This window comes from Ceratotherium simum, chromosome 26, assembly GCF_057802395.1.
Source record: "Ceratotherium simum simum isolate JZ-2026a chromosome 26, ASM5780239v1, whole genome shotgun sequence".
Classification (NCBI taxonomy): Eukaryota; Metazoa; Chordata; class Mammalia; order Perissodactyla; family Rhinocerotidae; genus Ceratotherium; species Ceratotherium simum.
This window is the reverse complement of record NC_141925.1, coordinates 486936-499468: the sequence shown is the minus strand read 5'-3', so window position 1 is coordinate 499468 and position 12533 is coordinate 486936. Positions and strand designations below refer to the sequence as shown.

The 12533-nt window shown below is 44.5% G+C and overlaps 1 protein-coding gene across 8 annotated transcripts in view; it reads right to left on the bottom strand.

The window, feature by feature from the left end:
* RAB11FIP3 (RAB11 family interacting protein 3) overlaps positions 1-12533 on the bottom strand; it is an 84789-nt gene that overhangs the window by 50811 nt on the left and 21445 nt on the right. For 5 of the 8 annotated variants that reach the window (XM_087449275.1, XM_087449277.1, XM_087449282.1 and 2 more), the window contains exon 2: positions 1452-1565. The exons of 2 other annotated variants lie outside the window; for them this stretch is intronic. In XM_087449275.1, coding sequence (XP_087305401.1) covers positions 1452-1565 — 114 coding nt within the window. The remainder of the gene's footprint in view (positions 1-1451; positions 1566-12533) is intronic. One more of the 8 variants, XM_087449276.1, reaches the window with a different exon arrangement.

Sequence of the window (12533 nt, the reverse complement as noted above, 5' to 3'; positions counted from 1 at the left end):
GACAGGGCTATGATTTTCAGTATAAGTTTAAGGTTGTGTTTCTTCTAGGGGATGGGGGAAAGGAGAGAGGTGAGGAAGGAGAGGGGGTGGGCGAGGCCACAACCACACCGGTAGTGAGCTATTTATTAAAAAGAACCACAGCAAATACAGCAAGATGTGAGCACCTATTATCTTTGGGTGGTGCTGACAAAAATAGTTGATGACATCAAGAAATTATTTTAATTATTTTTAGATGTGACAATGGTATGTGATTTAAAAAGAAATCCTTATCTTTTAAAAATACATACTGAAATATTTATCTTTATGAATAAAATGAAATGATGCCTGAGATTTGCCTGAAAACACTGGTGGGGGGACAAGAGTGCCACAAGTTGATAATTTAGCAGAGTGATGGGCACACAGGGGTTATTATACTACTGTTTCCACTTTTGTATATGCTTGAAAATTTCCATAATAAGATTTTTTAAAGTACCAAATTATATACCTTAATAAACCAAAAAAGGGGGAGGGGAAAGGCACAGAAAAGCAAAAAAATGGATGTGGAAGGACATATTTGCCATAGTATTAAAATGATAGAAATTTTCATGTTAGATAGGTTCCTTCTTGGAAAACAGAAGTTTTAATTGAGAGTACTTTTTTGTGTGTGTGAGGAAGATCAGCCCTGAGCTAACATCTGCCAATCCTCCTCTTTTTGCTGAGGAAGACTGGCCCTGGGCTAACATCCGTGCCCATCTTCCTCCACTTTATATGGGACGCCGCCACAGCACAGCCTGACAAGCAGGTGCATCGGTGCGCGCCCGGGGTCCAAACCGAGGGCGGCCAGCAGTGGAGCGTGAGCACTTAACCGCTACACCACAGCGCCGGCCCCTGAGGGTATATTTTAATTGACTTAAATTGTTTGAAAAAAACCTCAGCTACATAAATCTAAATCCCTTTTTTTTTTTTTGTGAGGAAGATCAGCCCTGTGCTAACATCAGCCAATCCTCCTCTTTTTTTGCTGAGGAAGACTGGCCCTGGGCTAACATCTGTGCCCATCTTCTTCCACTTTATATGGGACACCGCCACGGCATGGCTTGACAAGCAGTGCACTAGTGCACGCCTGGAATCCGAACCGGCGAACCCTGGGCCGCCGCAGCAAAGCGCGAGCACTTAATCGCTTGCGCCACCGGGCCGGCCCCTCTAAATCCTTTTGATTATCATAAAATCCCCAATCTCCTGTGTTACTTCGAGGTCTGCACTCCCTTCACGTAATTTATTAATAGTCAGCTTTACAGCAGGGTAAAAACTCGATCCAACGAGAGAAACAACCTCCAACATGGCATAAAAACCTTTCATCACACTTAGGCAAGCAGCAGGAAAGAGAAGAGGATGGGACATTTCGGTGCCCTCTTTTCCGGGAATGACTCCCATCTTAAGAGGCCCAGCTCGAGGGGGGACCCGCCCATCCTCACTTTTACCCAACTCTGCCCGGACTCCACCAAGGACCCCAGCATTTCCTCTCCAGCAAGTCTCTCCCCACACTCGAAGGGCTGACGGGATAGGTGCAGGTCCGAGAATCCACATCTCTTAAGCATCAAAAAAAAAGAAAAGAAAAAACAATACTGAATTTCTACGTTTTTCAGGAGGCAGTATAATTCAAACCTTTCAGCACCATGTTAGTCTTTTTTATAAAGCAATATTCTTACAAGAATCTTACTGATCACACAGTAATTATAGGAATACCAGGTAAAATGACTTACAAAATCTAAACACAACAGGTGGATGAAGAATTTATGTCATGCAGTAAGACAGACACATTGAAGTTAGAGCTATGGACAGATGCCCGAAGAAGGGGCCTGCAGGCAACGGTGCGGCGTGCGTCCTCACCGATCTGGATGCAATACTGCCTCTCCCCTGCATCACAGTAGATTCTGGTCTTTCTGTGACATTCCCCTGAAAATAACAGTTTCAAATCCCACAGGCAGCAGGAATCAATTAGTCATTTATTCTAGGATGAACTTTGAAGCTTAATTCTTTTTTGTTGTTGTTGTTGTGAGATCAGCCCTGTGCTAACATCTGCCAATCCTCCTCTCTTTTTTGCTGAGGAAGACTGGCCCTGGGCTAACATCCGTGTCCATCTTCCTCCACTTTATATAGGACGTCGCCATGGAACGGCTTGCCAAGCAGTGCGTCGGTGTGTGCCCGGGATCGAACTGGCGAACCCCGGGCCGCCGCAGCGGAGTGTGCGCACTTAACTGCTTGCACCACCAGGCTGGCCCCTAAAGCTTAATTCTTGATATTAATATTTGTAAAGAGTAGACAGGTTTGAGTGGGGGGACTTTGCTGGTTGGTTCATTTTAACAAAGATAACTGAAGGATTCTTAGAAATGTAAGGATATTTGATAAATTATGTTAGTGACACACTTAATATAAAACTTGAAAAAGCTGCGTGCTCACCAGAGTGGGCACTGGTTTGAGTTCTTAGATCAGAAAACAAAAATGAAGAAATGCCATGGCTGTGTGCTCAGGGCCTTTCAAAGCTGGACGATCCAGGCTACCTACTAAGCAGTGGTGACTCTGTATCTGCGACTGTCTGGAGAACAAACGGAGAAGAGCAAGCTTCCATGTTTACACGCCTCAGCCCGCAGGAGAGCTGCGCGCTCGGGCTCCAGCTCTAGCTCCAGGACCCTGGACAGAGAGCGCCACAGACAGATTCTTAACCCTGAGGAGGTCTCTTCGCACTGACTACTCCAGCAAGTAACTTTTCCAGGGGTTATGCTTGGCAGTTTATGCTTAAAGACCCTGTTCAGAGATTCCTCTAGATACGCAGAAATACTTAGTTTTTAAAAACTTGGCCAGCTGTGTGAACACGAGGTGAAGACTCACTATCTCCCGGAACACCTTACCCACTCTGGAATTACTGGATCCTGCTGGGGAAAAATGAAGTCATTCGAGTAAATCTAATGTTTACTTTTTACGCAACTTAAAAGGTAAGATATGTTAATTTCTCAACTTAAATTGGAAAGTAAGAGAGATAAGTTAAATAATATAGGAGTTTTCCAACACTGAATGTGCTCATTTGGAGCTCAGTTTTTCTGCTTGAAATACAATAGCTTCCTAGATCACCTGTGATGATGAACTGATTAACTGTCCCTGATTTAGGGAGGAGGGCTTAGAAAATTCTAGAAAAAAAGCATCCTGCTGGTCTTCCATGGAAAAGGTCATTCCACATGTCCCCCAAGAGGCATGAATCACACGCAAGAATCCATTTTTGTCTTTCAGAAACAGGTGTTGAGATCTCACCAGCTGTGTCCTTCATCTGGCTCACTCTCATTGACGTGTTGGGGAAAGGGCCATGGTCGTCTCCAGTAGCGGAAGCTGCGTTCTCCCTGCATCTGTCATCACGGGGACTTGGGCACACTGCTGCTGTCCAACAAGCTCCACACCCACTGTTTGAAGAGCTTGGTGTGGGACGGCGGGGTCAGGGGCAGTGGTGACTCCCGCTGCTGCGGGGGACGCAGCAGTTCTGACTCCCCATGTTACTGCTGTAAACGGCTTTATGGAGATATAATTTACATACCACACAACTCACCCATTTAAACGGTACAACTCAGTGGTTTTCAGTATATTCATAGAGATGTCTCCATGTTATTTTAAAGACAATAAAATCTTACGATGCACATGGGAATACTTGGAAAAACAGTCAAGTAGATACATTCAAGCTTTATGCAAACATGCTGAGGAGGGGCCGGCCCCGTGGCTTAGTGGTTAAGTGCACGCGCTCCACTACTAGCGGCCCAGGTTCGGATCCCAGGTGCGCACTGGTGCACGGCTTGTCCAGCCATGCTGAGGTGGCGTCCCACATACAGCAACTAGAAGGATGTGCAACTATGACATACGACTATCTACTGGGGCTTTGGGGAGAAAAAGGGGGGAAAAAGGAGGAGAATTGGCAATAGATGTTAGCTCAGGGCTGGTCTTCCTCAGCAAAAAGAGGAGGATTGGCATGGATGTTCGCTCAGGGCTGATTTTCCTCACAAAAAAAAAAAAAAAACACGCTGAAGAAATGAAACAGAATATATAGAAGTAACCAAAGAACACATAAGTTTCACATGTAGGTAACTACATTAATCAGAGAAAACAGGAGGTGCTGGGGAAGCAGAAGCCTCTGGGGCTCACTCCTGTCTGGTGTTGGGGCGAGCCAGGGGAGCGAGACAACAGGAAGGGGAGCAGCTCTCAGGAGGGGACACTCCTGGCATTGCGGCCCCCCTCCACGGCTCTCCTCTGGACTATTCAGCCCACAGAACTCCACTCCAGGCGGTGTAAGGGCAGCGTGCCCTCTGGCCTCGCTCCTTGTCACTGCTGTGCACACGACAGGGAATGGGGGGCTTTATTTGTCACAGGGACATCCCTCGACTCCTGGTCCAACCTAGACCCCTGAGGGTAAGGAGGGAAAAAATAAACTAAAAAGTTATCAAATACAGGTACGTGTTCAAAACGTCACAGCACTGAAAGGCCTGGAACAAGCCGGCAGCCCCCACCCCTCTCACCCACCCCCACTGTGATCAAGAAGCCTTTCTTTCTGCTCTTTAGCTCTGGTTGTTTTTGGGGGGGTCAATGCCTCCCCGTCTGATTAATGTGCTGCTGGTTGCTATTCCTTGGTTTTTCAAATTTAAATGTTGCATTGAGGCCTCCTACGGTGAAAAATGCAAACTCAGTGCTCCCCCCACACCCTGTGAAGCTTAGGCCTCTGCAATGTTTACATCACTGGTCACAGCTGAGCTACACTTACACTGTCACACTGCCTTTCTCCTATCAGCTTTTCCCACAGTGACCACCCCCTCGCTCTTCAGGGCCTCATTTTCCACACACCTACTGCTCTGTTCACCTTTCCACAGGATTGCACACCTCCTTCAGACCATGCCAGGTACGCCTCCCAGAGCCTCGCGCCTCTGCCGCCTCCCTGCGTTCCCTCCTGTGCTGGGAGCCCCGCGTCCTCCTTGCTTGGTCCTCCCTCATCTTAGAGAAGCCTCTGTGGCTTCCTGAGAAACAGTGTGGTGTGCACCGTGAGAGCACTCTTGCCAGAAAGGGCCGCACCCATCCCACTGCGGACAGGTGCTGTATACACAGTTGTAAGCTGAAAATCAGCCCTAGGCCACTCCCGCAGCTCCAGGTCCCTCCTGCTGGTGCCACGGTGTGGGACACCGCCTGTCCTAATGCTTTGTGTGGGGCCTGTTTCAGTGTCTGGAAGCTTCTGGGAACCTCTTTATCAGCAGGATTTGCCATGTTTGCTGGGGTTACCTTCTCCTCACTGTTCTGAGCAGAGGCAAAGAACCCTTGCAACTGGAGACGCAGTCCTTGGGCTCCGGAAGTGTTCCTGAAGGATGCTTGCTAACACCTGTCCCCCTCCCAACACAACTGTCAGTCAGGCCTCAGCCTCCTCAATCATGTTCTTTCCTTATCGTTTATTTCCTATGCTCTCTGCCTCCTAAAGAACTTTCTGGAACACGTTCTTAGCTTGATCTTCCAATCTTTCACCTGGATGCTTGTATTTCATTTTTCATTTCCAAGGGTGCTTTCCAGTTCTCCAAGTGTGATGTCTTCTTTAATTTGATATATAATTTTTTTTATTGTGAAATTCCAGTTGTACATTATTGTTTGTCAGTCGCCATATAAGTGCATCCCTCCACCCCTTGTGCACGCCTCACCCTCCTAGCCCCTGGTAACCACCAAACAGTTCTTTTTTCTCCCCCCCCCCAAAGCCCCAGTAGATAGTTGTACGTTATAGTTGCACATCCTTCTAGTTGCTGTATGTGGGACGCGGCCTCAGCATGGCCAGAGAAGCGGCGCGTTGGTGCACACCTGGGATCCGAACCCGGGCCGCCAGTAGCGGAGCGCGCGCACTTAACCGCTAAGCCACGGGGCCGGCCCCACCAAACAGTTCTATCTGTCCATGTGTGGGTTTATCTTCCACATACGAGTGAAATCATGCACTGTTTGTCTTTCTCTGTCCGGCTTATTTCACTTAACATAATACCCTCCAGGTCCACCCATGTTGTCGCAAATGGGACGATTCTGTCTTTTTTTATGGCTGAGTAGTATGCCATGGTACATATATACCACATCTTCTTTATCTATTCATCAGTCGAGGGACACTTGGGTTGCTTCCATGTCTTGGCTATAGTGAATAATGCTGTGATGAACATAGGGGTGCATAAGCCTCTTTGGATTGTTTATTTCAGGTTCTTTGGGTAGATACCCAGTAGTGGGATAGCTGGATCATAAGGTATTTCTATTTTTACTTTTTTGAGAAATCTCCATACTGTTTTCCATAGAGACTGTACCAGTTTGCATTCCCACCAGCAGTGGATTAGGGTTCCTATTTCTCTACAGCCTCTCTAGCATTTGTTGTTTTTTGTCTTGGTGATTATAGCCATTCTAACGGGTGTAAGATGATATCTTAGGTTTTTGGGGGTTTTTGTGTGTGTGTGTGTGTGTGTGTGTGTGTGTGTAAGATCAGCCCTGAGCTAACACCCAATGTCACTCCTCTTTGTTTGCTGAAGAAGATTGACCTTGAACTAACCATCCGTGCCCATCTTCTTCTACTTTATATGGGACGCCACCACAGCGTGGCTTGACAAGTGGTGCATCAGTGCACGCCCAGGATCGGAAGCTGCGAACCCCAGGCCGCCGAAGCGGAGTGTGCACACTTAACCCCTTGTGCCGCCAGGCTGGCCCCCCTAGTGCAGTTTTGATTTGCACTTCCCTGATGATTAGTGATGCTGAGCATCTTTTCATGTGCCTATTGGTCATCTATATATCTTTTTTGGAGAAGTGTCTGTTCATTTCCTTTGCCCAATTTTTGATGGGGTTGTTTGTTTTTTTCTTGTTCAGTTGTGTGAGTTCTTTATATACTATGGAGATTAATCCCTTGTCGGATATATGGTTTGCAAGTATTTTTTCCAAGCTGGTGCATTCCCTATTCATTTTGATCCTGGTTTCATTTGCCTTGTAGAAGCTCTTTAATCTGAAGTCCCACGTGTATTTTTTCTTTTGTTTCCCTTGTCTGAGTAGACATGGAGTTCGAAAAGATCCCTTTATGGCTGATGACGAGTAGTGTACTACCTATATTTTCTTCCAGGAGTTTTATAGTTTCAGGTCTCACCTTCAGGTCTTTGATCCACTTTGAGTTAATTTTTGTGTATGGCAAAAGAAGATGGTCTACTTTCACTCTTTTGGAAGTGGCTGTCCAGTTTTCCCAGCACCATTTATTGAAGAGACTTTCCTTGCTCCACTCTATGTCCTTAGCTCCTTTGTCAAAGATTAGCTGCCCAAAGATGTGAGGTTTTATTTCTGGACTTTAAATTCTGTTCCATTGATCTGTGTGTCTGTTTTTGTACCAGTACCATGCTGTCTGTTTTTGTACCAGTACCATGCTGTTTTAATTACTATCGCTTTGTAGTATGTTTTGAAGTCAGGGATTGTGATGCCTCCAGCTTTGTTCTTCTTTCTCAGGATTGCTTTAGCTATTCGGGGTCTTTTGTTGCCCCATATGAACGTTAGTATTCTTTGTTCTATTTCTGTGAAGAATGTCCTTGGGATTCTGATTGGGATTGCATTGAATCTGCAGATTGCTTTAGGTAGTATGGACATTTTAACTACGTTTATTCTTCCAATCCAAGTACATGGAATATTTTTCCATTTCTTTATGTCATCATTGATTTCACTCAATAATGTCTTATAGTTTTCACTGTATAAGTCTTTCACTTCCTCAGTTAAATTTATTCCTAGACATTTTATTCTTTTTGTTGCAATTATAAATGGGCTTGTCTTCTTGAGTTCTCTTTCTGTTGGTTCATTGTTGGTATATAGAAATGCAATCAATTTCTGTAAGTTGATTTTGTACTCTGCAACTTTGCTGTAGTTGTTGATTATTTCTAGTAGTTTTCCAATGGATTCTTTAGGGTTTTCTATATATAAGATCACGTCATCTGCAAACAGCGAGAGTTTCACTTCTTCGTTGCCTATTTGGAGTCCTTTTATTCCTTTTTCTTGCCTAATTGCTCTGGCCAGAACCTCCAGTACTGTGTTGAATAAGAGTGGCAAGAGTGGGCACCCTTGACTTGTTCCTGTTTTCAGAGGGATGGCTTCCAGTTTTTCCCCATTGAGTATGATGTTGGCTGTGGGTCTGTTATATATGGCCTTTATTATGTTAAGGTACTTTCCTTCTGTACTCATTTTGTTGAGACTTTTACCATAAATGGATGTTGGATCTTGTCAAAAGCCTTCTCTGCATCTATTGAGATGATCATATGGTTTTTATTCCTCTTTTTGTTAATGTGGTGTATCACATTGATTGAATTCTGGATGTTGAACCATCCCTGTGTCCCTGGTATAAATCCCACTTGATCATGGTGTATGATCTTTTTAATGTATTGCTGTATTCGGTTTGCCAGTATTTTGTTGAGGATTTTTGCATCTATGTTCATCAGGGATACTGGTCTGTAGTTTTCCTTCTTAGTGTTGTCTTTGCCTGGCTTGGGTATCAGGGTGATGTTGGCCTCGTAGAATGTGTTGGGAAGTGTTCCATGTTCCTCTATTTTTAAAATAGTTTGAGAAGGATAGGTATTAGGTCTTCTTTGAATGTTTGGTAAAATTCTCCAGAGAAGCCATCTGGTCCTGGACTTTTATTTTTTGGGAGGTTTTTGATTACTGTTTCAATCTCTTTACTTGTGATTGGTCTATTCATGTTCTCTATTTCTTCTTGATTCAGTTTTGGGAGGTTGCATGAGTCTAAGAATTTATCCATTTCTTCTAGATTGTCCAATTTGTTAGCATATAGTTTTTCATAGTATTCTCTTATAATCTTTCATATTTCTGTGGTATCTGTTGCAATTTCTCCTTTTTCATTTCTAATTTTATTGAGCCTTCTCTCTTTTTTTCTTGGTGAGTCTGGCTAAGGGTTTGTCAATTTTGTTTACCTTCCCAAAGAACCAGCTCTTTGTTTTATTGATCCTTTCTACTCTTTTTTTGGTTTCAATTTCATTTATCTCTGCTCTAATTTTTATTATTTCCCTCCTTCTGCGGACTTTAGGCTTTGTTTGTTCTTCTTCTGATTCTGTTAGGCGTAGTTTGAGGTTGCTTATTTGGGCTTCTTGTTTGTTAAGGTGGGCCTGTATTACTATAAGTTTCCCTCTCAAGACCGCTTTTGCTGCATCCCATATGAGTTGGTATGGTGTATTTTCATTTGTCTCCAGATATGATTTGATTTCTCCTTTAATTTCCTCAATGATCCATTGGTGGTTTAGTAGCATGTTGTTGAGTCTCCACAGCTTTGTCACTTTCCCGGTTTTTTTCTTGTAGTTGATTTCTAGCTTCATGGCATTAGGGTTGGAAAAGATGCTTGTTATGATTCCAATCTTCTTAAATTTATATAAGCATGCCTTGTTTCCCAACATATGGTCTATTCTTGAGACTGTTCCATGCGCACTTGAGAAGGATGTGTAATCTCCTGTGTTTGGATGGAGTGCTCTATATATATCTGTTAAGTCCATCTCATCAAGTTTTTCATTTAAGTCCATTATTTCCTTATTGATTTTCTGTCTGGATGATCTGTCCATTGGTGAGAGTGGGGTGTTAAGATCCCCTACTATTATTGTGTTGTTGTTAATATCGCCTTTTAGCTTTGTTAACAGTTGCTTTATGTACTATGTGCTCCTGTGTTGGGTGCATATATATTTATAAGTGCTATGTCTTCTTGGTGGAGTGTCCCTTTTATCATGATATATTGTCCCTCTATGTCTCTCATTACCTGTTTTATCTTGAAGTCTACTTTGTCTGATATAAGTATGGCAACACCTGCTTTCTTTTGTTTGCCATTAGCTTGCAGTATTGTCTTCCATCCTTTCACTCTGAGCCTGTATTTGTCTTTAGATGTGTTTCCTGGAGGCAGCATATTGTTGGGTCTTGTTTTTTAATCCATCCCACCACTCTGTGTCTTTTGATTGGAGAGTTCAGTCCATTTAAATTTAGGGTAATTACTGACACATGGGGGCTTATTGTTATTTTATTGCTCTTTTTCCGGTTCTTTTGCATTTCTTTTGTTTCTCGTCCCATGTGTTTCAGACTACCAGTTTAATTTGGTAGTTCTGGATGGGGGTTCTCTTAGTTTTCTCTTTCTTTATGGTGTGTGATTCTGTTCTGATTATTTGGTTAGTGGTTACCATGAGGTTTGTATAAAAAAATCTCATGGATGTGATAGCCCATTTTCTGAAGGCCTCTTATTCCCTTAGACTAAGTTGATTCAACCCCTTTCCTCTTCCCCTTCTAAGTTATTGTTGTCACATCTTATTCCTTCTCATGTTGTGAGTTCGTGTTTAACATGATGAGGTTATATTTATTTTTGGTGCTTACCTTCCCTTGATCTTTGGTTTTATAATTAAGTGTTTGCTAATCTATTTTGATAGAGGACTGCAATTTTTCTGGTTTTGTCGACCTATTTTCCTCCTCGTTCAAAACTTGGAATCCACTTTTTCTTTTTTTCCTCAGGCATGAGGGCCTTCTTGAGCACTTCTTGTAGTAGGGGTCTTGTGGGAATGAACTCCCTTAGCTTTTGTTTATCTGGGATAGTTATTATTTCTCCATCATATCTGAAGGATATTTTCACTGGATAGAGTATTTTTGGCTGAAAGTTTTTGTCCTTCAAAATTTTGAATATATCATTCCACTCTCTCCTAGCCTGTAAAGTTTCTATCAAGAATTCAGCTGAGAGCCTGATAAGAAATCCTTTGTATGTTATTTTTTTTTTGTCTAGCTACCTTTAATATTTTTTCTTTGTCGTTGACTTTTGCCAGGTTTACTACTATATGCCTTGGAGAGAGTCTTTTCGTGTTGATATATTTAAGAGATCTGGCCCGGCCCCGTGGCTTAGCGGTTAAGTGCACGCACTCCACTACTGGCGGCCCAGGTTCGGGTCCCGGGTGCGCACCGACGCACCGCTTCTCCGGCCATGCTGAGGCCGCGTCCCACATACAGCAACTAGAAGGATGTGCAACTATGACATACAACTATCTACTGGGGCTTTGGGGAAAGAAAAAAAAGGAGGAGGATCGGCAATAGATGTTAGCTCAGAGCCGGTCTTCCTCAGCAAAAAGGGGAGGATTAGCACAGATGTTAGCTCAGGGCTGATCTTCCTCACAAAAAAAAAAAAAAAAAAGAGATCTATTTATTTCATTCACTGGTATTTCCAGCTCCTTCCCCAGGTTTGGGAAGTTCTCAGCTATTATTTCTTTGAACACATTCTCTGCTCCTTTTTCCCTCTCCACTCCCTCTGGAATACCTATAATCCTTATGTTGGATTTCCTAATTGAGTCGGATGTTTCTCAGAGAGTTTCTTCATTTCTTTTTAGTCTTAGTTCTCTTTCCTCCTCCATCTGGAGCATTTCTGCATTGCTGTCCTCAATATTGCTAATTGTTTCCTCCATATTGTCAGCTCTGATGCTTAAGGCTTCCAGATTTGTCTTTATCTCCTCTATTGTGTTTTTCATCTCTAAGATTTCTGATTTCTTTTTAATAGTTTCAATCTCTTTTGTGAAGAAACTCTTGATTTCATTGAATTGTCTGTCTGTGATTTCTTGTATTTCATTAAGCTTCTTTATGATGGCTATTTTGAATTCTCTCTCATTAAGGTTATACATTTCTGTGCTTTCCGGGTTGACTTCTGGGTGCTTGTCATTTTCCTTTTGGTCTGGAGATTTAATATATTTTTGCACAGTGCCTATCAGTGTTGGCTTACTTTTCCTCATAGTGAAAATATACGGTCGCAGTTTCCTCTTGCTGCCACTGGGTGGGGGTCAAGGGCTGTGTATTCTGGCCCACCTCAATCCGTGGGCACTCTCATCCGCCCATGGCTGATCTGAGGTGCAGCTGAGGGGAGGCTGCTGGGGGTGAAGCGTGAGGACAGCTGGAGCTGGAGCGTGGGAACAGCTTGGACTGCAGTGCAGCTAGGCTGAAGCAGCTGGGGTTCAGGTGAGGGTGGGTTGAAGCAACTGCAGCTGAAGTGCCGCTGGGCCAAAGAAGCAGGAGCTAGAGCACTGCTGGGCTGAAGAAGCTGGAACTGGAGTGTGCTGGGCCGAAGAAGCTGGAACTGGAGTGTGGTGGGCCGAAGTTGCTGGCGCCAAGTCAGCTGGAGCCTGAGCACAGGCCAAGCCAAAGCAGCTGGAGCCAGGGGGAGGGGGCAGTCAAGCCGAAGAAGCTGGGGGCGGGGCATAGTCAAGCTGATGGAGCTGGGGCTGTGGCATGGTGGAGCCAGGGCAGCTGGGGCCATGGCTTGGTCCAGCTGGAGCAGCTGGGGCTGTGGCGCAGTAGGGCCTGAGCTGCCACTGCCTCTAGTGTGGGGGTGCAGGCTCGACCCGCTGCTGGTCTGGCCGGGGCACCTTGGGGCCACTGCCTGTGGGGGTGGGGTGTGGTCACACTGCCCCTGCTGGTGGGGTCCAGGTGCCTAGGGGCCACTGCATCTGGGGACAGGCCTGAGCTGAAGCACTGCTGTGCTGAAG